General features: G+C 46.8%; 2 protein-coding genes across 2 annotated transcripts; both read right to left on the reverse strand.

Annotated features, from left to right (window-relative positions):
* Positions 1 to 331: 331 nt before the first annotated feature.
* Positions 332 to 10,169, reverse strand: LOC115182343 (sorting nexin-27; the record flags this gene model as incomplete). Its single annotated transcript, XM_029743961.1, is given in 6 exon segments — positions 332 to 410; positions 1,180 to 1,284; positions 1,585 to 1,652; positions 5,712 to 5,904; positions 6,244 to 6,475; positions 9,720 to 10,169. Coding segments are annotated over 6 exon segments (1,003 nt in total), but the record flags the coding sequence as incomplete, so codon positions are not given.
* An 8,292-nt stretch (positions 10,170 to 18,461) lies between these two features.
* Positions 18,462 to 26,474, reverse strand: LOC115182341 (growth hormone secretagogue receptor type 1-like). The gene is made up of 4 exons (XM_029743958.1): positions 26,059 to 26,474; positions 25,387 to 25,852; positions 25,005 to 25,218; positions 18,462 to 18,495 (listed from the first exon to the last, which is right to left on the reverse strand). The coding sequence occupies exons 1-4, from the start codon at positions 26,371 to 26,373 to the stop codon at positions 18,462 to 18,464; spliced, it is 1,029 nt and encodes a 342-aa protein (XP_029599818.1). The 5' UTR covers positions 26,374 to 26,474.

The raw sequence follows: 26,474 nt of genomic DNA on the forward strand, positions 1-26,474 counted from the left end.
TTATCCTAACCTGCTGCGTAAGTTCTCCTAACCCACTATGAAAAGCCAATTCGTAGCTGTATACCATCTAATCAAAACTGTGTTTCGCTACAAATAGAAATGCCTTGCTCATATCCCAACCAACCAGACACCACAACTCCCTCAACAGCAACATCATGAAGAAGTGATTCAATCAACAAAGCTCCTGGGTAGGAATGTTAGCCTCTATGATTAAAGACACACACACACACACGGCAGAGGCCAAAGTCTCAGGTGATTAAGGTTAATGCTAGAGTTAGCACATGGAAAAAGACTAGTACTATGAAATAAAAGATGTCACCCTCACACTTACCAAAGGAGTGGTTGATGACCTCAAACAGAGCAAAGTAGCTGGCCGTTATGCTGTCCATTCCTACTTTCATGACCACAGCCTGTGGGAGAGTGAGAAAGGCCTGTGCATTAAGAAGGAGGCCTGTGCATTAAGAAGGAGGCCTGTGCATTAACAAGGAGGCCTGTGCATTAACAAGGAGGCCTGTGCATTAACAAGGAGGCCTGTGCATTAACAAGGAGGCCTGTGCATTAACAAGGAGAGCTGTGTACATTTATGGTCCAGCCTAGAATTGTTTAATGTGTGGCCTGATGTTCCAGGGGACTAGGTGTGGCCTGATGTTCCAGGGGACTAGGTGTGGCCTGATGTTCCAGGGAACTAGGTGTGACCTGATGGTCTAGGTGTGACGGTGTGGCCTGATGGTCTAGGTGTGACCTGATGGACTAGGTGTGACGGTGTGGCCTGATGGTCTAGGTGGACTAGGTGTGACGGTGTGGCCTGATGGTCCTGGGGACTCGGTGTGGCCCGATGGTCTAGGTGGACTAGGTGTGACGGTGTGGCCTGATGGTCCTGGGGACTAGGTGTGACCTGATGGTCTAGGTGGACTAGGTGAGAGGGTGTGGCCTGATGGTCCTGGGGACTAGGTGTGACCTGATGGTCCTGGGGACTAGGTATGACCTGATGGTCCTGGGGACTAGGTGTGACCTGATGGTCCTGGGGACTAGGTGTGACCTGATGGTCCTGGGGACTAGGTGTGACCTGATGGTCCTGGGGACTAGGTGTGATGGTGTGGGCTGATGGTCTAGGTGGACTAGGTGAGAGGGTGTATATGTGAGGGTTGTATGTGTAACTAGGGGTTAGGGGTGTGTTACCTGGTAGACCTGGTCAGTAGTACAGTTCTTGCGGACTCGGACTGTGACGGTGGTTTTATCAGGCATGGCTATCCTCAACTCCACATCTGATACACCGTTATAGCTCTACGGAGATGGGGGGGGGGGGGGCAGAGATGACTTACGGCCAGGTGGGTGAGAAGGCAGTCACAGGACCACTCATAGGCCAGACATGCACAGACACACACACAGTGTAGACAGAGATGGAAAAGCAGGAGAGAGGAAACTAAAAAGAAAAAAGACAGATGCCAGCCCCATCTCACACACCACACATCCCAGAGGATAGGATGAGAGGAGAGAACAGCAGAGAAAGAGAGAGAAAGAGTCTAAAAAAGAATACATCTTAGAGAGAGGAATAAGCAAACACACTCAGAATGACACGCTTACCTCATCAGACTCATCAGACAGAAACTCCTGCATGACATCACTCTCCCCAATCACCCTTACTGAACACACTGTGAAGAGAGAAGGTAGAATGGGCAGGAGGATGGTGAGAAGGAGGGGAGAGAGAAAGTAGAAACACGGAGAAAGGCAGATCCATTGTAGACACTCCCATGAGTTCCTCTATGAGTAGCCTGTTATCCTGACCTTCTCTACCTCCTCTCTAAGACACTCCCATGAGTTCCTCTATGAGTAGCCTGTTATCCTGACCTTCTCCACCTCCTCTCTAAGACACTCCCATGAGTTCCTCTATGAGTAGCCTGTTATGCTGACCTTCTCTACCTCCTCTCTAAGACACTCCCATGAGTTCCTCTATGAGTAGCCTGTTATGCTGACCTTCTCTACCTCCTAAGACACTCCCATGAGTTCCTCTATGAGTAGCCTGTTATCCTGGTGTGGCTCGGCTAAGCATGCCTCTCCTTAATGTCAATATGCCTTGTCCATTGCTCTTCTGGTTAGTGTTTATTGGCTTATTTCACTGTAGAGCCTCTAGCCCTGCTCATTATACCTTATCCAACCTTTCAGGTCCACCACCCACACATGCTATGACATCTTCTGGTTTCAATGATGTTTCTAGAGACAATATCTCTCTCATCACTCAATGCCTAGGTTTACCTCCACTGTATTCACATCCTACCATACCTTTGTCTGTACATTATACCTTGAAGCTATTTTATCACCCCCAGAAACCTGCTCCTTCTACTCTCTATTCCGGTCGTCATAAACGACCAATTCTCATAGCTTTTAGCCGTACCCTTATCCTACTCCTCCTCTGAACCTCTGGTGATGTAGAGGTGAATCCAGGCCCTGCAGTGCCTAGCTCCACTCCTACTCCCCAGGCGCTCTCTTTTGATGACTTCTGTAACCGTAATAGCCTTGGTTTCATGGATGTTAACATTAGAAGCCTCCTCCCTAAGTTTGTTTTATTCACTGCTTTAGCACACTCTGCCAACCCGGATGACCTAGCCGTGCCTGAATCCTGGCTTAGGAAGTCCACCAAAAACTCTGAAATCTTCATCCCTAACTACAACCTTTTCAGACAAGATAGAACGGCCAAAGGGGGCGGTGTTGCCCCCTTCTATCTATCTTCAGAGCTCGTGCTGCTAGGTGACCTAAACTGGGACATGTTTAACACCCCAGCCATCCTTCAATCTAAGCTTGATGCCCTCAATCTCACACAAATTATCAATGAACCTACCAGGTACAACCCCAAAGCCCTAAACACGGGCACCGTCAGATATCATCGTAACCAACTTGCCCTCCAAATACACCTCTGCTGTTTTCAACCAAGATCTCAGCGATCACTGCCTCATTGCCTGCATCCGTAATGGGTCAGCGGTCAAACGACCTCCACTCATCACTGTCAAACGCTCCCTGAAACATTTCAGTGAGCAAGCCTTTTAAATCGACCTGGCACGAGTATCCTGGAAGGATATTGACCTCATCCCGTCAGTAGAGGATGCCTGGTTATTTTTTTTAAATGCCTTCCTCACAATCTTAAATAAGCAACAACTTTAGAACCAGGAACAGATATAGCCCTTGGTTCTCTCCAGACCTGACTGCCCTTAACCAACACAAAAACATCCTGTGGCGTTCTGCATTAGCATCGAACAGCCCCCGTGATATGCAACTTTTCAGGGAAGTTAGAAACCAATATACACAGGCAGTTAGAAAAGCCAAGACTAGCTTTTTCAAGCAGAAATTTGCTTCCTGCAACGCAAACTCAAAAAAGTTCTAGGACACGGTAAAGTCCATGGAGAATAAGAACACCTCCTCCCAGCTGCCCACTGCACTGAGGATAGGAAACTCTGTCACCTCCGATAAATCCACTATAATTAAGAATTTCAATAAGCATTTTTATACGGCTGGCCATGCTTTCCACCTGGCTACCCCTACCGCAGTCAACAGCACTGCACCCCCCACAGCTACTCGCCCAAGCCTTCCCCATTTCTCCTTCTCCCAAATTCCGTCAGCTGATGTTCTGAAAGAGCTGCAAAATCTGGACCCCTACAAATCAGCCAGGCTAGACAATCTGGACCCTTTCTTTATAAAATTATTTGCCGAAATTGTTGCAACCCCTATTACTAGCCTGTTCAACCTCTCGTGTCATCTGAGATTCCAAAAGATTGGAAAGCAGCTGCTATCATCCCCCTCTTCAAAGGAGAGGACATACTTGACCCAAACTGCTACAGACCTATATCTATCCTACCCTGCCTTTCTAAGGTCTTCGAAAGCCAAGTCAACAAACAGATTACCGACCATTTCGAATCCCACCGCACCTTCTCCGCTATGCAATCTGGTTTCAGAGCTGGTCATGGGTGCACCTCAGCCACGCTCAAGGTCCTAAACGATATCGTAACCGCCATTGATAAGAAACAATACTGTGCTGCCGTATTCATTGACCTGGCCAAGGCTTTCGACTCTGTCAATCACCACATCCTCATCGGCAGACTCAATAGCCTTGGTTTCTCAAATGATTGCCTCGCCTGGTTCACTAACTACCTCTCTGATAAGAGTTCAATGTGTCAAATCGGATGGCCTGTTGTCCGGACCTCTGGCAGTCTTTATGGGGGTGCCACAGGGTTCAATTCTTGGGCCAACTCTTTTCTCTGTATACATCAATGATGTCGGTCTTGCTGCTGGTGAGTCTCTGATCCACCTCTACGCAGACGACACCATTCTGTATACTTCTGGCCCTTCTTTGGACACTGTTAACAACCCTCCAGACGAGCTTCAATGCCATACAACTCTCCTTCCGTGGCCTCCAACTGCTCTTAAATACAAGTAAAACTAAATGCATGCTCTTCAACCGATCGCTGCCTGCACCTGCCCGCCCGTCCAGCATCACTACTCTGGACGGTTCTGACTTAGGTATTTGCAGTTGTCCACATATTCTAGGTGTCTGGTTAGACTGTAAGCTCTCCTTCCAGACTCACATCAAACATCTCCAATCCAAAGTTAAATCTAGAATTGGCTTCCTATTTCGCAACAAAGCATCCTTCACTCATGCTGCCAAACATACCCTCGTAAAACTGACCATACTACCGATTCTCGACTTCGGCGATGTCATTTACAAAATAGCCTCCAATACCCTACTCAATAAACTGGATGCAGTCTATCACAGTGCCATCCTTTTTGTCACCAAAGCCCCATATACTACCCACCACTGCGACCTGTACGCTCTCGTTGGCTGGCCCTCGCTTCATACTCGTCGCCAAACCCACTGGCTCCAGGTCATCTACAAGACCCTGCTAGGTAAAGTCCCCCCTTATCTCCGCTCACCATAGCAGCACCCACCTGTAGCATGCGCTCCAGCAGGTATACATCTCTGGTCACCCCAAAGCCAATTCCTCCTTTGGCCGTCTCTCCTTCCAGTTCTCTGCTGCCAATGACTGGAACGAACTACAAACATCTCTGAAACTGGAAACACTTATCTCCCTCACTAGCTTTAAGCAGCAGCTGTCAGAGCAGCTCACAGATCACTGCACCTGTACATAGCACATCTATAATTTAGCCCATACAACTACCTCTTCCCCTACTGTATTTATTTATTTATTTTGCACCCCATTATTTCTATTTCTACTTTGCACTTTCTTCCACTGCAAATCTACCATTCCAGTGTTTTACTTGCTATATTGTATTTACTTTGCCACCATGGCCTTTTTTGCCTTTACCTCCCTTATCTCACCTCATTTGCTCACATTGTATATAGACTTATTTTTCTACTGTATGTTTGTTTTACTCCATGTGTTACTCTGTGTTGTTGTATGTATCGAACTGCTTTGCTTTATCTTGGCCAGGTCGCAATTGTAAATGAGAACTTGTTCTCAACTTGCCTACCTGGTTAAATAAAGGTGAAATAAATTTTTTTTTTAATCCTGACCTTCTCTACCTCCTCTCCAATCCTTTCCTTTCCACATTTCTTCTTCTTCCTCCATTCATTTATTGCACCAACTTCCACCTTCTTCCAGTTATCCCTCCTCCATCTCTCATTCCACCCTTTCTATCACCTTTCCAAATGGTTTTTGCTCCATATTTCTCTGGCCTAATCTTTCTTTCTCCCTCCCTCTCACCTTTCTCCATGTATTCCTCCAGTCCCCTGCGTCTAGCGTCTAGTTGTTGTTCAGACAGGGTGAAGGGCCATTTGCCAGGTATTTTGGGGAAGGTGTAGTTGGCAAACTCTCTCTTCAGGTTCTGGTTGAGGATAGCAAACTCCCTGTATCTTTTAGAACACAGCTGTCTGCCTGCCATGTACACATTATACACCTGCAAACAGAGACACACAGTTGAAATATACTTTAGGCATTAGGAACAGTGGGTTAACTGCCTTGTTTAGGGGCAGAATGACAGATTTTTACCTTGTCAGCTCGGGGATTCGATCTAGCAACCTTTTGGTTACTAGTCCAACGCTCTAACCACTAGGCTACCTGCGGCAATACCTACATGTTATGTACATCTTTCCTCAGTCATTTTATCTCTCCCTCTCTCCCCTGGTTGCGTTCAGCGTATTTGCATGTTGGGACAGATGAGGACAGGTTGTTCACACCAGTCCTTCCCTCTCTCCACCCCCCCTTCCTTCCTTTCTCCTTCCGTCCATCTACTCACCACAAACCTCTCCTGGTTGAGTTCAGCGTGTTTGTATGTGGGGACGGAGATGGGGACGGCCTGTTTGTCGCTGTAGTCGTAGCAGGACTGGGCTGAGCCGTCGTCTCCGGGGTCCAGACAGTCAGCCTCCTGGGGAGGTACAGACAGCACGGCCAGCATCAGCTCCCTCTCCCCCACACGGATCAGATCCACCACCTGCTTATGGGTCGCCCCCTCCACGTTCACACTATTACTGAGAGAGAGAGAGAGAGAGAGAGAGAGGAGAGGCAGATAAAGGGAGGTAGAGATTGAATATTCATTCATAACTGGGCTAGGGTATACTGAGTCATTATTGCAAATGAGCAGCAGCAGACATACATAATTAGAAGCTAGCATTGGTTCTTTCTAAATAAAATGAATTGTGTTGTTGACGTTTCTTGCTACCTAGTCAGTGTCTGTCTTGGTGTGAGTGGACAAACACTCTTGTATAACAGTGATCATCCTATATTAAAGGGCCAGTCTGTGTGTGTCTGGGAGTTAATGGACAAACCCTCTTGTATAACAGTGATCATCCTATATTAAGTGCCAGTCTGTGTGTGTCTGGGAGTTAATGATGAGCCCTCTTGTATAACAGTATCATCCTATATTAAGTGCCAGTCTGTGTGTGTCTGGGAGTTAATGATGAGCCCTCTTGTATAACAGTATCATCCTATATTAAGGGCCAGTCTGTGTGTGTCTGGGAGTGAATGGACGAGCCCTCTTGTATAACAGTGATCATCCTATATTAAGTGCCAGTCTGTGTGTGTCTGGGAGTGAATAGACAAACCCTCTTGTATAACAGTGATCATCCTATATTAAGGGTCAGTCAGTAGAGTCATGATAAGGCTGTCAAGCAAGTCTAATGTTCACCTCAGCCGGAACTCTGACATCTCCCATGGCAACGGGGTCACGGTGGGGTCGCGTCACTCAGATGACTGTGCGTCAGAGCATGAGCTAGTAAGCTGGACTTGTGACCTCTGCAGGGACTCTGTGTGTGTGTGTGTGTGTGTGTGAGTGAGTGAGTGAGTGAGTGAGTGAGTGAGTGAGTGAGTGAGTGAGTGAGTGAGTGAGTGAGTCTGGGCCACTCAGATGGCAGCGTGTCAGGGCATGGGACTGTGTGTGTGTGTGTGTGTGTGTGTGTGTGTGTGTGTGTGTGTGTGTGTGTGTGTGCAAGCAGGAGTGCTGACGTCTGCACTGCAGCAGCCTATAGTAAATATTACAGTTACCAACTGTAGTTAGGCTCACAGTTCACACAGGAGGAGACACATGATGTCAATGTGATATTTCTGTATAAGTTCACAGGAAAAGATATGATAAAGTAGCCCTTTGCCTAGTAAACCCAGGCTATCTATCATGTTGTTACATCAGTGACTGAGAGGAACAGAACGCAGGCCAAAGGTTACAGCATCAACACACAACACTGCCAGACAGACCACCTGAGACCACCTGCAGAGGAGATGCTCAACAAGCACTGCAGCTAACACTGAGGAAGACACTGGTGACATAAAACAAACAGCTCAGACTGATAACACACAATGACAGATACACACACTCCAATGTTTCATCAAGGAAACTGACAGTGTGCGCACAGCCGGCGCAACTCCTAATCAGTGTGTGTGGGTAGAGAACACAGTAGGTCCATTCTGTCATCTGTAGGCCTGTGTGTGTTATGCATCCAAACATGTTGATCCCTGCATGTATCCCTTACAGGTGTCAAAACACCCAGACTCATTTCCTTAAATTACTACTCTCCAGGCTGGCTAATGTTTAACTGAAAGCTGCTGAGGTAGTCATACCACACACACACACACACACACAGACCAGACAGACCAGACCAGACCAGACAGAGACAGACCAGACAGAGACAGACAAAAACACAAGTCTTTCTCCATTCTAGTCTGGTTAGGATTCAGGAACAACTGTGGGTCATATAGGGACTGTGTGTGTGTTCGTTCTCTGGGACTATATATGTGTGTGTGTGTGTTCGTTCTCTGGGACTATATATATATATATATATATATATATATATATATATATATATATATATATATATGTGTGTGTGTGTGTGTGTTCTCTGGGACTGTGTGTTCTCTGGGACTGTGTGTTCTCTGGGACTGTGTGTTCTCTGGGACTGTGTTGCTGAGGAGTGTGGATTGTGGAGAGCAGTTGAGATGCTCCACAAGCACTGCAGCTAACACTGAGGGACTGTTGTGGAGATGCTCCACAAGCACTGCAGCTAACACTGAGGGACTGCTGTGTGTGAGCATATGGAGCACATGGGCAGGTGTCTCTCCCTGGCATAGATACTTGTGTTGCTCAAGACACACACACACACACCAATAATGGAGTCAACAAACTGCCAGGCTACTGCACAGCACCCAATCATAAAGCAGCAAACAGTGGGCCAACGAATCAAAACAGATAATTACTGAGAGTACATCCAATCAGATGAACCCTATGTATCCCGTATCCAGAACCCCCCCACTCACTTTTTCTTCCCCACACACACACACACACACACACACACACACACACAGGTACTGATGCTGAGCTGTATGCTGCCTGCTCCTTGCCATGGCAACAGAACCTAACATCACCAAGCTAGCTACCCCTGTGCATACTAAACCTGTCGCAAAGACCAGACAGACACACTGCACACACTGTTATGCATTGCAGCATCCGCATTCAGACACAGAGATGGCATACTATGGCTATTGTTGATCTATTACAGTTAGGAAATGCTAAGTCCCAATTTAACTGAGACTAGATGTAAAGCATTTGAGCACATTATTAAAATACCTATCATCATCATCAAGGCAAGTAGGTAAAATAGTAGCTGACTATGAATGTGCACGTATTGAATGGCCTTTTGTCCATCATCTGGTTCAGGTGTTAATAAGAATGACAGATGCTGTTTTTCTGGTAACGTGATGTGTAGGGAAGGAAGGAACCAGTGTGTGTGCTGGTGTTCACATAGTTAGCTTGTATCGAAGTTCAGAGTCAGTGTGACTGGAATTCGTAATGATCACATGCTCTCACACAGACCGTCTTTTCATTGGGATGAACCGGCTCTTCTGCCCTGTACACTCCCGGTAAGACTGGTACAAGCACAGACTGATGCATGAGTTAGCAAGGCTTTGTTAGCCTAGTCTCCAGGTCAAGTGAAACATATAATTTAACGTTGCTAGCTATGATAGTTTATGGCGTTGCACTGAGCGGAGGACAACAGCTTGTGAATTATGGAGTTAACGTTAGCTAGCGAGCTTAAATTTGGGACAGCAGAAAACGTTTGTTTCACGAACCAACTGCAGTGCACAGGAGCTGACATGACAATTACCGTCCTTTTTTAGCTTTGCTGTGGTCTGTTTGTTTTGCCCTGCCTTGACCAAATATCTACCATTGAGATAGCTTACGCATGTAGTTAGCAGCTACCAGATAGCAAGCAAACTCTTACTTACACTTCCAGAATCCGGTCCCCTTTCGAGATACCGGCTCTGTCCGCTGCACCTCCCGGTAAAACAGCACTGACATGCTGTAGCGGGGCATACAATTCCCCGTTGATGCTCCGTAGTTGTCCTCCTTCGCTAACCTGTCCCCGGACATTGAAGCCATATCCCGAGTCAGACTTGACTATCCGCACCAGTCGCGGGCCTGAAGTAACGGTAGTCACCGTTTGGCAACTGCCGGTGCCCTGCGTTGGGCTGACACCGGAGCCGTTACGAGAGGATGGCTGAACTAACGGAGGTGCCACCGAATTAATTCCCTCTCCCTCGACGTCTGTCATTTTCCGTCAGCCTGTTTGAGTCCCACACTTCAAGGTAGCTCTCCAAGTTATCTAGCTAGCTAGAAACGATGGACAGAGGAGGGGCGAGCAAGTCAACGAAAACCGATTTGACTCGAGAGGCTGCCCTCCCTGGAACCCGCCCCTCTGGTTAGAGTGGGTCTCTACTGCGCAACCGCAACATCAAGATACTGGGCGCGTTTGAGTGGATACATTTTCTCAAGTCGATGGTCACTGGGATCAATATCATGCCAAATGTATTGTGAACTCACAGCATGCATTTTGTATTCGTGTGTCATGATCTGTACAAATAAGTACCAATCCACAAATGTAAATCACCAATCCACAAATGTAAATCCCTTTCCACAAGTTTAAATCATCAATCCACACATGTAAATTACTTTCCACAAATGTAAATTGCTATCCACAAAAACAATTCACTATCCACAAACAAACACGTTTTGATTTGTATTTGTAAATCGATATATTGCATTAGAATTTGTTTTATACCTGCAGATATGCAGGTAATTTCCCAGGGTCTTCAGTAAAATGACCGCCATGAAGACAAAAAGTTCTCACGCGTAGAAGCGATTTGTAGTCGTAGAAAAAAGTTCTCACACGTAGAAGCGATTTGTAGTCGTAGAAAAAAGTTCTCACACGTAGAAGCGATTTGTAGTCGTAGAAAAAAGTTCTCACACGTAGAAGCGATTTGTAGTCGTAGAAAAAAGTTCTCACACGTAGAAGCGATTTGTAGTCGTAGAAAAAAGTTCTCACACGTAGAAAGCGATTTGTTGTCGTAGAAAAAAAGGTTTGTACCCATAATAAGCGAGTTCTATATATCGCTGGCAGCCTCTCATTCGGTCATGTTGATGCCTGCCTTTCAATGCTGCAGAAATTATAGTATGGTAACCGTAATATGTTAACCATATGTGTAGCCATAAGAATACGGTGATAGTCCAACGTAAATAATCGAAACCCTAACCCTAGATTACTCTATATATGCAACACTACTGTGGTGTACACCCGTTCATCACCCAAATAGTTGAATTAGCTGGCCAGTGTGATAGCACCAATAAATGTGAAGGATATGTATGGGATCAATATCATGCCAAAAGTATTGTGAACTCACAGCATGCATTTTGTATTCGTGTATCATGATCTGCACAAATGAGTAGTAATCCACAAATGTAAATCACCAATCCACAAATGTACATTTAAAAAAATAACAAATATTTCACCTTTATTTAACCAGGTAGGCCAGTTGAGAACAAGTTCTCATTTACAACTGCAACCTGACCAAGATAAAGCAAAGCAGTGTGATAAAAAACAACACAGAGCTGCACATGGGATAAACAAGCGTACAGTCAATAACACAATAGAAAAATCTGTATACAGTGTGTGAAAATGAATTAAGGAGGTAAGGCAATAAATAGGTCAATAGTGGCGAAGTAATTACAATTTAGCAATTTACACTGGAGTGATATATGTGCAGATGAGGATGTGCAAGTAGAAATACTGGTGTGCAAAAAAGCAGAAAAACAAATATGGGGATGAGGTAGGTAGTTGGTTAGATGGGCTATTTACAGATGGGCTGTGTACAGCTGCAGCGATCGGTAAGCTGCTCTGACAGCTGATGCTTAAAGTTAGTGAGGGAGATATAAGTCTCCAACTTTAGTAATTTTTGCAATTCGTTCCAATCATTGGCAGCAGAGAACTGGAAGGAAAGGTGGCCAAAGAAGGTGTTGGCTTTGGGGATGACCAATGAAATATACCTGCTGGAGCGCTGCAGCAAGAGCGACATCATTGCTATATATAGAGAAAAGAGTCGGCCTGAGAATTGAACCCTGTTGCACCCCCATAGAGACTGCCAGAGGTCCGGACAACAGGCCCTCCGATTTGACACACTGAACTCTATCTGAGAAGTAGTTAGTGAACCAGGCGAGGCAGTCATTAGAGAAACCAAGGCTGTTGAGTCTGCCGATAAGAATACGGTGATTGACAGAGTCGAAAGCCTTGGCCAGGTTGATGAAGACGGCTGCACAGTACTGTCTTTTATCGATCACGGTTATGATATCATTTAGGACCTTGAGCGTGGCTGAGGTGCACCCATGACCAGCTCAAAAACCAGATTGCATAGCGGAGAAGGTACGGTGGGATTCGAAATGGTCGGTGATCTGTTTGTTCACTTGGCTTTCGAAGACTTTTGAAAGGCAGGGCAGGATGGATATAGGTCTGTAACAGTTTGGGTCAAGAGTGTCTCCAAAGGGAATGACCGCGACCACTTTCCAATATTTAGCAGTCTCAGACGATACAAAAGTGAGGTTGAACAGACTATTAATAGGGGTTGCAACAAAATCACCAATCCACAAATGTAAATCACCAATCCACAAATGTAAATCACTTTCCACAAATGTAAATCACTTTCCACAAATGTAAATCACTTTCCACAAATGTAAATCGCTATCCACAAACAAACACGTTTTTATTTGTATTTTTAAATCGATTATTGCATTAGAATGTTTTTATATCTGCAGATATGCAGGTCATTTCCAAGGGCCTTAAGTAAAATGACTGCCATAAAGACAAAAGTTTCTCACGCGTGGAAACGATTTGTAGTCGTAGAAAAAAAGTTCTCACACTTAGTAAGCGATTTGTAGTCATAGAAAAAAACTCTGTATTTGCAACACTATTGTGGTGTACAGTCGTTCATCACCCAAATAGTTGAATTAGCTGGCCAGTGTGATAGCACCAATAAATGTGAAGGATATGTGTGGGATCAATATCATGCCAAAAGTATTGGTGCTATCACACTGGCCAGCTAATTCAGCTATTTGGGTGATGAACGGCTGTACACCACAACAGTGTTGCAAATATAGAGGAATCCAGGGCTAGGGTTTCGATTATTTACGTTGGACATACTATGGCTACACATATGGTTAACATATTATGGTTACCATACTATAATTTCTGCAGCCTTGAAAGGTAGGCATCAACATGGCCAAACGAGAGGCTGCCAGCGATTTATAGAAATCGCTTTCTATGGGTACAAACCTTTTTTCTACGACTACACATCGCTTTCTACGTGTGATAACTTGTTTTCTATGACTACAAATCACCTTTTATGCTTGAGAACTTTTTTTGTACGACTACAAATCTTTTTCTACGTGTGAGAACTTTTTTTATACGCGTGGGAACTTTTTGTTTGTTTGTTTGTGAATAGTAAACTGCATTTCTGGATAGTGATTTAGATTTGTGGAAAGTGATTTAGATTTGTGGAAAGTGATTTACATTTGTGTTAAGTCATTTACGTTTGTGGATTGGGGATTTACATTTGCGGATTGGTGATTTACATTTGTGAATTGGTGATTTACATTTGTGGAAAGTGATTTACATTTGTGGATTGGTACTTATTTGTACAGATCATGATACATAAATACAAAATGTATTCTGTGAGTTCACGAATACATTTGGCATGATATTGACACCATAGGGCCACGCCTTCCAAAGTGTGTTGCATATGCCGCTTTCATGTCCTTGTCGGAACTAGGAAACTCTGAAATTTCCGACTTGCTAAATGGTTGTAGTTATACACTTGCTGCGTTCAACGAATCAGCAAGTTGGAAATTTCAACATTTCCTAGTTCCGACCAGCATGTGAATGTGGCGATAGAGTACCATCGTATGAGTCATAATACCCATAAAACCTAGCGGTCAAACACAGAAATGGTTTGAATAGTTTTTTTTACCATACATTATTCTCATAGGGGATTTTAGAAACACTTCAAATAAGGGCTGTGTTTCGTGTAGGCTTACCCTGGGAGGGACATTTTGATAACTGTGTAAATCTCTCTCGAACAAGGTGACTTTTATAAATATAATTGCCTGTATTTACCCCCCCAAAATGAATTGCTAATTAGCTGCTATTGTGGCTATCATACAGAACTACAAATGCCTGTCTCAAGCTTAGCATCACTCACCAGGGCCATGATGATCTGGACTAGACTGCCGAAACAAGGCAAAGGTAAGAATCTCTGGATTAACTATCTAATGTTAGCTAAATTCAGTAATTAATAAATGTGTTTAAATTGACAATTCTGTGAACTGTCTTGGGCAAGTTTTTAAAATGTACACAATACCTGTTATCTAGAACGTTTAGCTAGCTAGTTAGCAACATTAGCCTGGCTAGATGGCTACATTAGTGGTCTATTTGTCTAGCCACTTAAATGCATGAGAAATTGCTAAAAACGAATGAAGCTTTTTTTTACTTTTATAAACCAACAGTCTCGCTCGCTAGTTATAACTAGCTAACTAATTTAGATGGTGAAGCTAAGAATTCTTGATAATGCTTGTTTGTGTCTGTGGGTGAGTAGTCTACTTCAAGTAGCCGACTGACTTGTAGCTACCCTAGCTAGCTGTATTATTTTGGGCAGGCTTTTTGAGAAGTTTCAGAGACTGACTGATTAGTATATCTTGAGTCAACAGTGAGTTTATGTAGCACATGGGGATGTGTGAAACTTACTCCTCAGCTTGAGGTGTCCCCACTTTCGCCAGTGAATAGCTAGCTTTTATCGTGGCGCTGACTGGTAAGACGCTTCAGGAGGGCGGTCATGTGTGCTAGCAAGGCAGAGGTCTCGAGTTCGCTCTAGGTATGGGCCGAATCGGGAGGAAGTGGTACTTGCTAAGCAAGAAGCGTGACTTCCTTTCAATTTAATTTACTGCGGGAAAACATTGATTGCTATTGCACTCTGGACAGCAGATCATTAGTATGTATAGCTAGTACGCAAGGCTATGTAATCTTATTTAGTCCTCTTTGCTATTGTGGGTTTTACATTAATTGGTATTCACATGTTTGGGACACAAAGGTGGATTTCTGGTGGAATAATGGAGGGGAGAAAAAGAGGAAGAAGAGGTTGAAGAAAATGAGGAAAGCAGAGGTTGGATTTGAATTTGAGGAGGATGGTGATAAAAATGGACATGGGGTGTTGAAGAAGATTGGTGTCAAGTGCAAACAGAGTGAGCCGTGCGCCAGACCGAGTACTGGAGGTGAAATGGAAGTGAATGAGGGCGAGTTAAATGAGGTGGAAGGTGTGGTGAAGAGCTCTGAGCCTGAGTATGGCATCGATGGTCATGATCAAGAAGAATCTGGTCCAGTCGGAGTGACATTTGTTGTTTCAGGGTGGGTGGGAAAGGAGTTGGGTGCAGTTGAATCAGTGAAGGTAACCTGTAGTGGACTTGTGATGTTTGTTTGTGTCTCTTCTGACCAGGGGGAGCGGGCGCCCCGTGTCATGCAACTTGGGTCAAGATCTGTTTCTTTCTTTACTCTTAGGAACAGGGCACCATCAAAAGGAGTGATTTATGGGGTAGCGTGGAGCAAACAAAGTTGAAGTCCCCTGGTGTTTGTGACGCCCGCCGTTTGGTGCAATGCGGACCTGGTGGTGAGCGTGGTGAAACAGAGGAGTCACTGTTAGTACGTTTTAGTTTTGAGTCAGTCTTTACCTGACAAAGTCCTGTTAGGATGTATCAGTTATCCTGTTAGAGCTTGTGTGCTGAATCCATAAAACCCCATTTTATGTTTATTCCATGGCCAACCATCCCTCTAGCTACCCCTTATTCTACACTATGCCTTTCATGCCCCATGGTCCCTCAACTTCAGACCCTTTAAACTCTCCATCTTATTGCTGTAAACCCACCCTTCCTTCACTTGTTGTTCTCCTGATTGGATAACATCTAGACGGTGTTGTGGTGTACTTTCTTTCACCTATGTAATGCTTTCCTCCTTCTGCTTATTCTGGGGTTCAGACTGAATGCAGTGGTAAATGTGCTGCTCACAATTGATAGCAGCAACATGGAGCTTTTACATTTACCAGAAGGGTGTTGATATAGCTGTGTTTAGGCATGGCTTCATGGACCTGTTACATTTACCAGAAGGGTGTTGTTATAGCTGTGTTTAGGCATGGCTTCATGGACCTGTTACATTTACCAGAAGGGTGTTGATATAGCTGTGTTTCAGGCATGGCTTCATGGTCCTGTTACATTTACCAGAAGGGTGTTGATATAGCTGTGTTTCAGGCATGGCTTCATGGTCCTGTTACATTTACCAGAAGGGTGTTGATATAGCTGTGTTTAGGCATGGCTTCATGGTCCTGTTACATTTACCAGAAGGGTGTTGATATAGCTGTGTTTAGGCATGGCTTCATGGACCTGTTACATTTACCAGAAGGGTGTTGATATAGCTGTGTTTCAGGCATGGCTTCATGGTCCTGTTACATTTACCAGAAGGGTGTTGATATAGCTGTGTTTAGGCATGGCTTCATGGTCCTGTTACATTTACCAGAAGGGTGTTGATATAGCTGTGTTTAGGCATGGCTTCATGGTCCTGTTACATTTACCAGAAGGGTGTTGATATAGCTGTGTTTAGGCATGGCTTCATGGTCCTGTTACATTTACCAGAAGGGTGTTGATATAGCTGTGTTTCAGGCATGGCTTCATGGACCTGTTACATTTACCAGAAGGGTGTTGATATAGCTGTGTTTAGGCATGGCTTCATGGACCTGTTACATTTACCAGAAGGGTGTTGATATAGCTGTGTTTAAGCATGGCTTCCTTGTTTTGAGTCTAAGTGTGTTTCTCATTCGGCTGGAGTAGCATTTTATATAAAAGCTACCTTACACATTCAGTTGTTTCTCCATTTGTAACTCACCGACCAAAAATGACAATATACTGTTTTACATGGCGTTATTTGTGCTGGTCTAATTCCTACAATGGAAAATCAGAAGAATCTGTGTGCTCTCTGATAGTAATACTAGTTCATATGGTGCTCTTCAATGTCCCAGGTTTGTGGTGTTGATGGTGAAGAAATCATTTCATCTTTACTTACATTCAGATGTTTATATGTTATGTATAAAAGGCATATGTATGCATTGTTTACTATTTAGATTTCATTAAAACAATTTAATTGTTGGAGTTAAGGTGTTTGACATGATTGATGGGTGACTAGGTGCATTCTTGTCAAATAAATATGCTTATTCATTCATGATTATGGATACATTCTGCAATGAGTTAATCTGGCTTTCAATCTGCAACAGAACATGTCAACAAGTTCATTCTGAATTGCTTGAATACAGCAGTGCATACTGACACCATGAACTGAAATAGATTTCACCTCGTTCATATAGTTGTCAGAAATGATAAGGGATTAAATATAGATCTCCACTGGCTGAAGGAGAAGAGGATCAGGTAAAATAAGGGTATGTTGCTAGTAATGTAATCTTGGTAGGTAGGTAGCTAGCTAGCTTATTTGCAAAAAACTAGCCTAGTATTCATGGTCCATTGTAAATATGACTGCTGCTAGGATAGTATTCTGGACAAGACAAGACCAAATGCATAATTAAAACAACAAGTACTATGATATGAGGCCAGGAACGCGCTGGCAAGGAAGCCGGAGAGGCACCCCCAATACATTTTTTGGGGGGGGCATACGGGTAGTTTGGCTAGGCATAAGAAGAGCCATAAGCCAGCTACCCGTGAGTATATGGAGGAGCGTATGAGGTGGAGGGCGCCGTGTTTCGCTGAGGTGCGCACTATCTCGCCCATACGCACGCACAGTCCGGTGCGCGCCATTCCAGCCCCTCGCAGATGCCGTGCTAGAGTGGGCATCCAGCCTGGTAGGAGGAAGCCTGCGCAGCGCGTCTGGTCGCCGGTACGCCTCCTAGGTCCAGGCTACCCTACTCCCGCTCTACGCACGGCAACCATCAGGCCCCTGCACAGCCCAGTTCACCCTGTACCAGCACCCCGGTTGTACAGGGCTGCTAGTTCCATCCAGCCAGGACGGGTTCTGCAGGCGGTGCGGTCAAGGCCACCTGTGCGCCTCCATGGCCCAGTCTTTCCGGTTCCCGCCTCTCGTGCTAACCCGGAAGTGAGGACCTCCAGTCTGGCACGACCAGTACCAGCAACCCGGACCAAGCTTCCCATTAGTCAGCCTAGTCCTATTCAGCCTGTTCCCGCTCCTCGCACTAGTCCTGGGGTGCGTTTATCCAGCCTGGTATTTCCTCTACCAGCCCCACGCATCAGGCGTCCAGTGCGTCAGCCCAGCCTCGAGAGCTCGGCACCAGTGTGCAGTCCAGAGTATCCGGCACCAGTGTGCAGTCCAGAGTATCCGGCACCAGTGTGCAGTCCAGAGTATCCTGCACCAGTGTGCAGTCCAGAGTATCCGGCACCAGTGTGCAGTCCGCCTATGACCCGGAACCGAGGGAGTCTGCCTGCGACCCGGAACTGAGGGAGTCTGCCTGCGATCCGGTACCAAGTGAGTCTGTCTATGATCAGGAACTGAATAAGTGGATTATTAACTATGAATTAACTGAGTCTGCCTACAGTATGGAACTGAAGGAATCTGCCCACGATCCACAACGGAGTGAGTCTGTCTACGACCCGGACCCCAATGAGTCTGCATACAACCTGGAGGGGAGGAGGCCGGAACCAGAGCCACCTTCAGGATAGGTGGGTTGGGGAGGGGGGGGGGGGGGGTGTAGCACAGTGCCGTCGTTGACGGCAGCCACCCTCCCTTCCCTCCCTTATTGTTTAGGGGGTATTTGTTTTGTTTTTTGTGGTTTTTGGGGATTTTTGTGGTTTCTTTTTTAGGGGCATTCGGGGTATGCACCTTTAGGGGGGGTACGCACCTTTAGGGGGGGGTTACTGCCACGTCCTGACCAGCAGAGGGTGTAGTTGTGTAGTATTTTGGTCAGGACGTGGCAGAAGATGTCTGTGTATGTTTGTTCTGGGTGTTGTGTTTCTATGTTGATCTGTGTGGCTCCCGATCAGGGACAGCTGGTTATCGTTGTTCCTGATTGGGAGTCATATATTTAGGAGTATGTTTGTCACTTGGGTTTGTGGGTGGTTGTGTTAACACTGCTATGATTTTGTAAGTAGCCTGTTAGCCTGTCTGGAGTTGTTCGTGTTTATTGTTTTCTGTGTATACTTTGCTCTAAAATATTAAAAAGATGAGTATCCACATTCCGCCTGCAGTTTGGTCAATTCAACACGGCAACACTTATGACACAGTGGGTGGTGCGGACAGCCGAGTACATTACTGGGGCCGAGCTTCCTGCCATCCAGGACATCTATATCAGGTGTGGAAGGAAGGCCTGGAAAATCATTAAACACTCCAGTCACCCAAGCCGTAGACTATTCTCTCTGCTTCCGCACTGCAAGAGGTACCGGTGCATCAAGTCTGACACCAACAGGTTCCTGAACAGCTTCTATCCCCAAGGAAAAATGACTGATAAATAGATAACAAAATAGCTACATGGACTATCTGAGTTAACCTTGTATCTTTATTGAGCACTTATTTTTGCACTGTCTCTATGCACACTAACAGGACCCTACACACTCACACACTGTCACTCCAACACACATACACTCACTCACTTACTCCATCATCTGCTCACTCACACATAATATGCACATACATTTATACTGACTCTACACACCCACTCACATACAAGCTGTTGCTACTCTGTTTATCTTATATCTTGTTGCCTACTCACCTTATGCCTATACATATCTACCTCCATCACTCCAGTATACCTGCACATTTTAAATATGGCATTAAAACTGACCCTGTATATAATATGCTTACTTACTTATTGTGTTCTTATTTCTCATGTGTTTTTTCTAGTATTACATTGTTATTGATTATTGCATTGTTGGGTTTTCAGTTTGCAAGAAAGTCATTTCACTGTACTTGAGCATGTGACATTAAAACTTGAAACGTAACTGTGAAGTTGCAAGGTTACAGAGGCCTTCACAGGTAAGATTCTAAGCGGGTGGTCACTCCAGTAATTATTGATGTATGGCAAGACCTGTTTGTGAATGTGTGTAGGTGTGTTCTCATCGGGATCTATCCCTCTCATTTACTGCCTTTTTAAAAAACAGCTGATATTGCTGACTTGCTTAAACAAATGTGGTTTCTACTGACAATTGAGATGTACAGTACAAGCTATGGCATAAGGGGAGGACAAGCGAATATGAGGCAATCCGTAACTTCGATTAAGACATGAATGAGCGAGCTAGGACGGACGTGGTCAATATACCTATTTGTTCAGCACTTTTGAAATGAACAGCAACAGAATTCAGAACATGGGCTGTTCTTAGTGTACTACTGTCAGGAGCACTGTCAAGCTATACACAAAAAGTTTGCAAACAAGCACACACCGGCCACGAACGATGTGTTTACAATACCGCGTTGGTGAAAATAGACCAAATTATTAAGGTAAGGCACACGGGCTACTAACAGCTTACTACACAACATACACTTACGTATACTAGTGTTACTTTCTTAGCTACAGTATACAATTCTCTCTGGCATCTTACATCATTTATGAAGCAGCATAAGACATTTTTGTGACGTGCTTGAACAGGAAAGTGGCGCACCGGTCCTTCGTGGGCAAATTTTGTCATCAAAGAGAAAGATGCCGGATTTACAATTCCGAGTTGAATGACCGTTCAAAATGTATTATTCCCGACTTCCCAGTTGCAATGCTTGCAGTTAGCCACTGTCACCGATTCCTTACAAACCACTCATTGTTGAATTTGCGATCTCCAAATTGTTGTGTAATGTTTATGTCCAATGGCCGATGAGCACCGATACGTTTTATCTATATTTTCTCTTCATTATTTCTCTTCATATGACAAGGCTTAAAAAGGATTTGCCAGTAGACTTGATTCATGATGATGACTGCAAGCTAAGATTGTGAAAGTAAGACGTTGACATGATCAGTCCAATCAAAGCTACTCTACATATAACGTGATTTGATGTAATTTCTGTGGCCAATGACCGTGAGCCTTCTTGGAAGGGCACTTCTAATGTAACTCTATGCAGCACCCAAAGGGCTCACATTATTGATGTCTACCCTTACTAAAGGCGGGTGACAGTATCCCCATGAATGACAGAACACTGAGCCAATCACTGTGCAATGCTGAGCCAATCACGGTGCAATGCTCCTATTTTCTGCTGGCCTGCCCCACCACTACAGAAAGGACTGAGCTAGGCTGAAACACCTGCATTTAGGAGCTACCTGTTTAGCTCCACCTGCCCTGAATGACGGGTCGCCACTGGTCATGATTGATGTACTGTAACAGGCCCTCAACAGGTTTACTAATGTCCAATTTGGATATATTTGGTTGTTTTTGCTGCATAACATTTAGAAATTGTTCCTTTTCAGGTTTAGAAAAAGTGACTTAAATGCCAACTCCTGTTCGTATAAGCTGGTAGTATAGTTAGCATACAAAAGTCAGTGGTGGTAGTCAAAGTTGTTTTTTAACTGCAATGCAGTTGATTGGTGACGATGATATGGACATGTGTTGAGGTTGACATCCATACAAGTATTATGTTCTGATTTTTACCACAACATAGTGTAAAATACACATAAACAATAGCCTAAATGTCAACTAATTTTGCTGGGGGACAATGTATTTTCATTGTTTGGGTCAAGTTCCATTGGCCTGATACCACATCTATCAGCTCTCCTCCTGAGAGGTATAGTAGAATGGAAGCATGAAGAATAGCAGAGGCTAGAAAACAAGTGTGCCATGATGGTGCTAGGCAGGTAGAGGGGGATGGATGGGCTGAATATGAACTCTACTCTGAAACAGAGCCCAAGATAGAATCTGAAATGTGTCTTTATATTGTTTCTCTTTCATTCCCTCTCCATCATGACAGGTTGAGTCAGTCATGAAAGTGAATCAAATGAAGAGTGCAGGGTTTATCAGTCAAATGTTTTATTTAGATTAGATGTAACACAAATTCAAAAATGTACATTAATACAAAATACTCAAATGCACAGTAGAGGACTGAATATGTTGTACTGTGATGTTTTTTACTTTGCTGTGATATTCAGATCTGAGCCTGGAGATTTGCAGTAGCCACTGGTGTCCTTGTCTCCCTTGTTAATTGATGTCACTGATTTCCTAGAATGGGGGGCTGCCAAGAGCTGTGTGAGTGTGAGAGAGTGGGGTGGGTGGGCTTGCAGGTGGCAAGTCTGCTAAATCAGTCAGTCCGTGATGAGACAGAGTGGAACTCTGAGCACGCTGTCAACTCAAAGGCTGCAACCTCCTACTGCTACACACACACCTTACATCCCTCCCTCCCTCACATTAACCAATAATCCCAGTAACCCCCTCTAATCAATCTCCCAACCCGCCAATACTCCCCAGGGGCCATTCTTACCTTCACCAGTCACCATGGTGACACACAAACACACACAGACCAGAGCTAAAGTACCACAAAGACAAAAGGCTGGAATTAGTTTATTACACATCACTCTGAGAACACACACACCTTCAGGGGTTTAGAACCAACAGTCATCAAAATGGCAAATATGAATCAAATATTATACAATAAATCTGACAATATGTCTCACTAAAGACAATGTGCCTCTAAACAAAGTCTTATTCCTCCATCCATCTCCAAGGTTTTCTGTGTGTGTGTGTGTGTGTTTGTGTGTGTGTCCGTGAGTTGAAGGGTGGTGGTAGAGTGTTGTGGGAGGTGGCGGGAGCGGTGTGTGTGTGTGAGTTACAGGGTGGTGGTAGAGTGTTGTGGGGGGTGGAGGGAGCGGGGTGTGTGTGAGTTACAGGGTGGTGGTAGAGTGTTGTGGGGGGTGGAGGGAGCAGGGTGTGTGTGAGTTACAGGGTGGTGGTAGAGTGTTGTGGGGTCAGTGGGGGGTGGAGGGAGCAGGGTGTGTGTGTGAGTTACAGGGTGGTGGTAGAGTGTTGTGGGGGGGTGGAGGGAGCGGGGTGTGTGTGTGAGTTACAGGGTGGTGGTAGAGTGTTGTGGGGGGTGGAGGGAGCGGGGTGTGTGTGAGTTACAGGGTGGTGGTAGAGTGTTGTGGGGTCAGTGGGGGGTGGAGGGAGCAGGGTGTGTGTGTGAGTTACAGGGTGGTGGTAGAGTGTTGTGGGGTCAGTGGGGGGTGGAGGGAGCAGGGTGTGTGTGTGAGTTACAGGGTGGTGGTAGAGTGTTGTGGGGGGTGGAGGGAGCGGGGTGTGTGTGTGAGTTACAGGGTGGTGGTAGAGTGTTGTGGGGGGTGGAGGGAGCGGGGTGTGTGTGTGAGTTACAGGGTGGTGGTAGAGTGTTGTGGGGGGTGGAGGGAGCGGGGGTGTGTGTGAGTTACAGGGTGGTGGTAGAGTGTTGTGGGGTCAGTGGGGGGTGGAGGGAGCGGGGTGTGTGTGAGTTACAGGGTGGTGGTAGAGTGTTGTGGGGGGTGGAGGGAGCAGGGTGTGTGTGAGTTACAGGGTGGTGGTAGAGTGTTGTGGGGTCAGTGGGGGGTGGAGGGAGCAGGGTGTGTGTGAGTTACAGGGTGGTGGTAGAGTGTTGTGGGGTCAGTGGGGGGTGGAGGGAGCGGGGTGTGTGTGAGTTACAGGGTGGTGGTAGAGTGTTGTGGGGGGTGGAGGGAGCAGGGTGTGTGTGAGTTACAGGGTGGTGGTAGAGTGTTGTGGGGTCAGTGGGGGGTGGAGGGAGCAGGGTGTGTGTGAGTTACAGGGTGGTGGTAGAGTGTTGTGGGGTCAGTGGGGGGTGGAGGGAGCAGGGTGTGTGTGAGTTACAGGGTGGTGGTAGAGTGTTGTGGGGTCAGTGGGGGGTGGAGGGAGCGGGGTGTGTGTGAGTTACAGGGTGGTGGTAGAGTGTTGTGGGGTCAGTGGGGGGTGGAGGGAGCAGGGTGTGTGTGAGTTACAGGGTGGTGGTAGAGTGTTGTGGGGGGTGGAGGGAGCAGGGTGTGTGTGAGTTACAGGGTGGTGGTAGAGTGTTGTGGGGTCAGTGGGGGGTGGAGGGAGCAGGGTGTGTGTGAGTTACAGGGTGGTGGTAGAGTGTTGTGGGGTCAGGGGGGGGTGGAGGGAGCAGGGTGTGTGTGAGTTACAGGGTGGTGGTAGAGTGTTGTGGGGTCAGTGGGGGGTGGAGGGAGCAGGGTGTGTGTGAGTTACAGGGTGGTGGTAGAGTGTTGTGGGGTCAGTGGGGGGTGGAGGGAGCGGGGTGTGTGTGAGTTACAGGGTGGTGGTAGAGTGTTGTGGGGGGTGGAGGGAGCAGGGTGTGTGTGAGTTACAGGGTGGTGGTAGAGTGTTGTGGCGTCAGTGGGGGGTGGAGGGAGCAGGGTGTGTGTGAGTTACAGGGTGGTGGTAGAGTGTTGTGGGGTCAGTGGGGGGTGGAGGGAGCAGGGTGTGTGTGAGTTACAGGGTGGTGGTAGAGTGTTGTGGGGGCAGTGGGGGGTGGAGGGAGCAGGGTGTGTGTGAGTTACAGGGTGGTGGTAGAGTGTTGTGGGGTCAGTGGGGGGTGGAGGGAGCAGGGTGTGTGTGAGTTACAGGGTGGTGGTAGAGTGTTGTGGGGTCAGTGGGGGGTGGAGGGAGCAGGGTGTGTGTGAGTTACAGGGGGGTGGTAGAGTGTTGTGGGGTCAGTGGGGGGTGGAGGGAGCAGGGTGTGTGTGAGTTACAGGGTGGTGGTAGAGTGTTGTGGGGTCAGTGGGGGGTGGAGGGAGCGGGGTGTGTGTGAGTTACAGGGTGGTGGTAGAGTGTTGTGGGGTCAGTGGGGGGTGGAGGGAGCGGGGTGTGTGTGAGTTACAGGGTGGTGGTAGAGTGTTGTGGGGTCAGTGGGGGGTGGAGGGAGCAGGGTGTGTGTGAGTTACAGGGTGGTGGTAGAGTGTTGTGGGGGGTGGAGGGAGCGGGGTGTGTGTGAGTTACAGGGTGGTGGTAGAGTGTTGTGGGGGGTGGAGGGAGCAGGGTGTGTGTGAGTTACAGGGTGGTGGTAGAGTGTTGTGGCGTCAGTGGGGGGTGGAGGGAGCGGGGTGTGTGTGAGTTACAGGGTGGTGGTAGAGTGTTGTGGCGTCAGTGGGGGGTGGAGGGAGCAGGGTAGTGTGAGTTACAGGGTGGTGGTAGAGTGTTGTGGGGTCAGTGGGGGGTGGAGGGAGCGGGGTATGTGTGAGCGCAGCAGGCTGCGGACAGCGTGGCGGTAGCGTGCTGACATGGTGTTGTAGAGGATAGGGTTGACAGCAGCACTGAGGTAGAACAACACAAAGGAGACCAGGTTAAAGTACTGAGAGATGTAGTACATATCAGCGCTGGAGCCCAGCGTCACAGAGAACAACGTCCGACCAACGTGGAATGGCAGCCAACACAGAACAAACGCCAGCACGATCATCCCTAGAGAGAGAGGAGAATATGGGATGGAGCGACAGAGTTGAAATTAGAACTCATTACTGTATGTGTGATATAGTTGGTTCACAATAGATGCTTAGCTGTAGTATTGCTGAGGCCCAAACCAGTAAATCAAAGTAACTTTAAAATACAGAGCCTCTCTCACAGCCTCACCTAGCATCTTGATGGTGTGTCGCTGGGCGCGGTCTCGGCTGCTGCGTTGTGGGCGGAGCCATAGCTTCCTGCCGATCAAGCCATACACAACTCCCAGAATGCCCAGCGGCACCAGGAAGTAGAGGTTGGAGAGCCACATCATGGCCCCCAGCAGGCCTGAGGAGACGGCGTAGTCCGTACAGCGACACTCGCTCTCCCCCTCTCCTCCCCCCAGCTCCTCTACCCCTACCATAGCAAACACCGGCCCGGCGCTGATCACGGACACAACCCACAGGCAGCCAATGAGAGTGCGGACGCGGGTCCGTGTGACCAGTGTCTTGGCTGTGAGTGGTCGACAGACAGCGAGGTAGCGCTCCAGAGAAAGGGCGGTGATGTGGAGGATGGAGGAGTAGGTACAACTCTCACTGATGAACACACTCAGCTTACACACTGTATCACCCAGATCCCAGGGCCGGAACCTCCACAGCTAGAGGGACGGACACAGATAGGTTACACACACACACACAACCCAGCTCAGACACTCACAACCCAGCTCAGACACTATATCGTCTAACCCCCAGGGCCAGAACCTCCACAGCTAGCGAGAGAGAAACAGAAATAACACACACGCAGTATCAGCTAGCTAACCCCCAGGGAGGGAACCTCCACAGCCAGAGAGAGACTCCCCCTTACCTTGTAGTACAGATCTAAAGGCATCAGAAGCAGTATGAGGAGGTCGGAGACGGCCATACTACTCAGGTAGAGGTAGGTGGTGCTTCTCAGGTGTGGCCGGAGCCAAACTACCAGGATGGTTAACATATTTCCTGTGATGCCCAGGGCCAGCAGCAGCACACACACAGCTGTCACACACACCAGCTCAGCCCCACTGAAGTCCTCCCATTCCCAGTCAGTCCGGTCACTCTGGTTCCCACAGTCCTCCAGACAGCCAGACCCTACCACACAATCCTCTGAACAGCTGCTCCCACTGCCCAGCGCTGACACGTCCATGGTCAGAGAAAGATGCCCGGGTCTCAGAGACTGGGGTGTGTGAGAGAGAGAGAGCGATGCCCGGGTCTCAGAGACTGGGGTGTGTGAGAGAGAGAGAGCGA

The sequence above is a fragment of the Salmo trutta genome, unplaced genomic scaffold, assembly GCF_901001165.1.
Source record: "Salmo trutta unplaced genomic scaffold, fSalTru1.1, whole genome shotgun sequence".
Lineage (NCBI taxonomy): Eukaryota > Metazoa > Chordata > Actinopteri > Salmoniformes > Salmonidae > Salmo > Salmo trutta.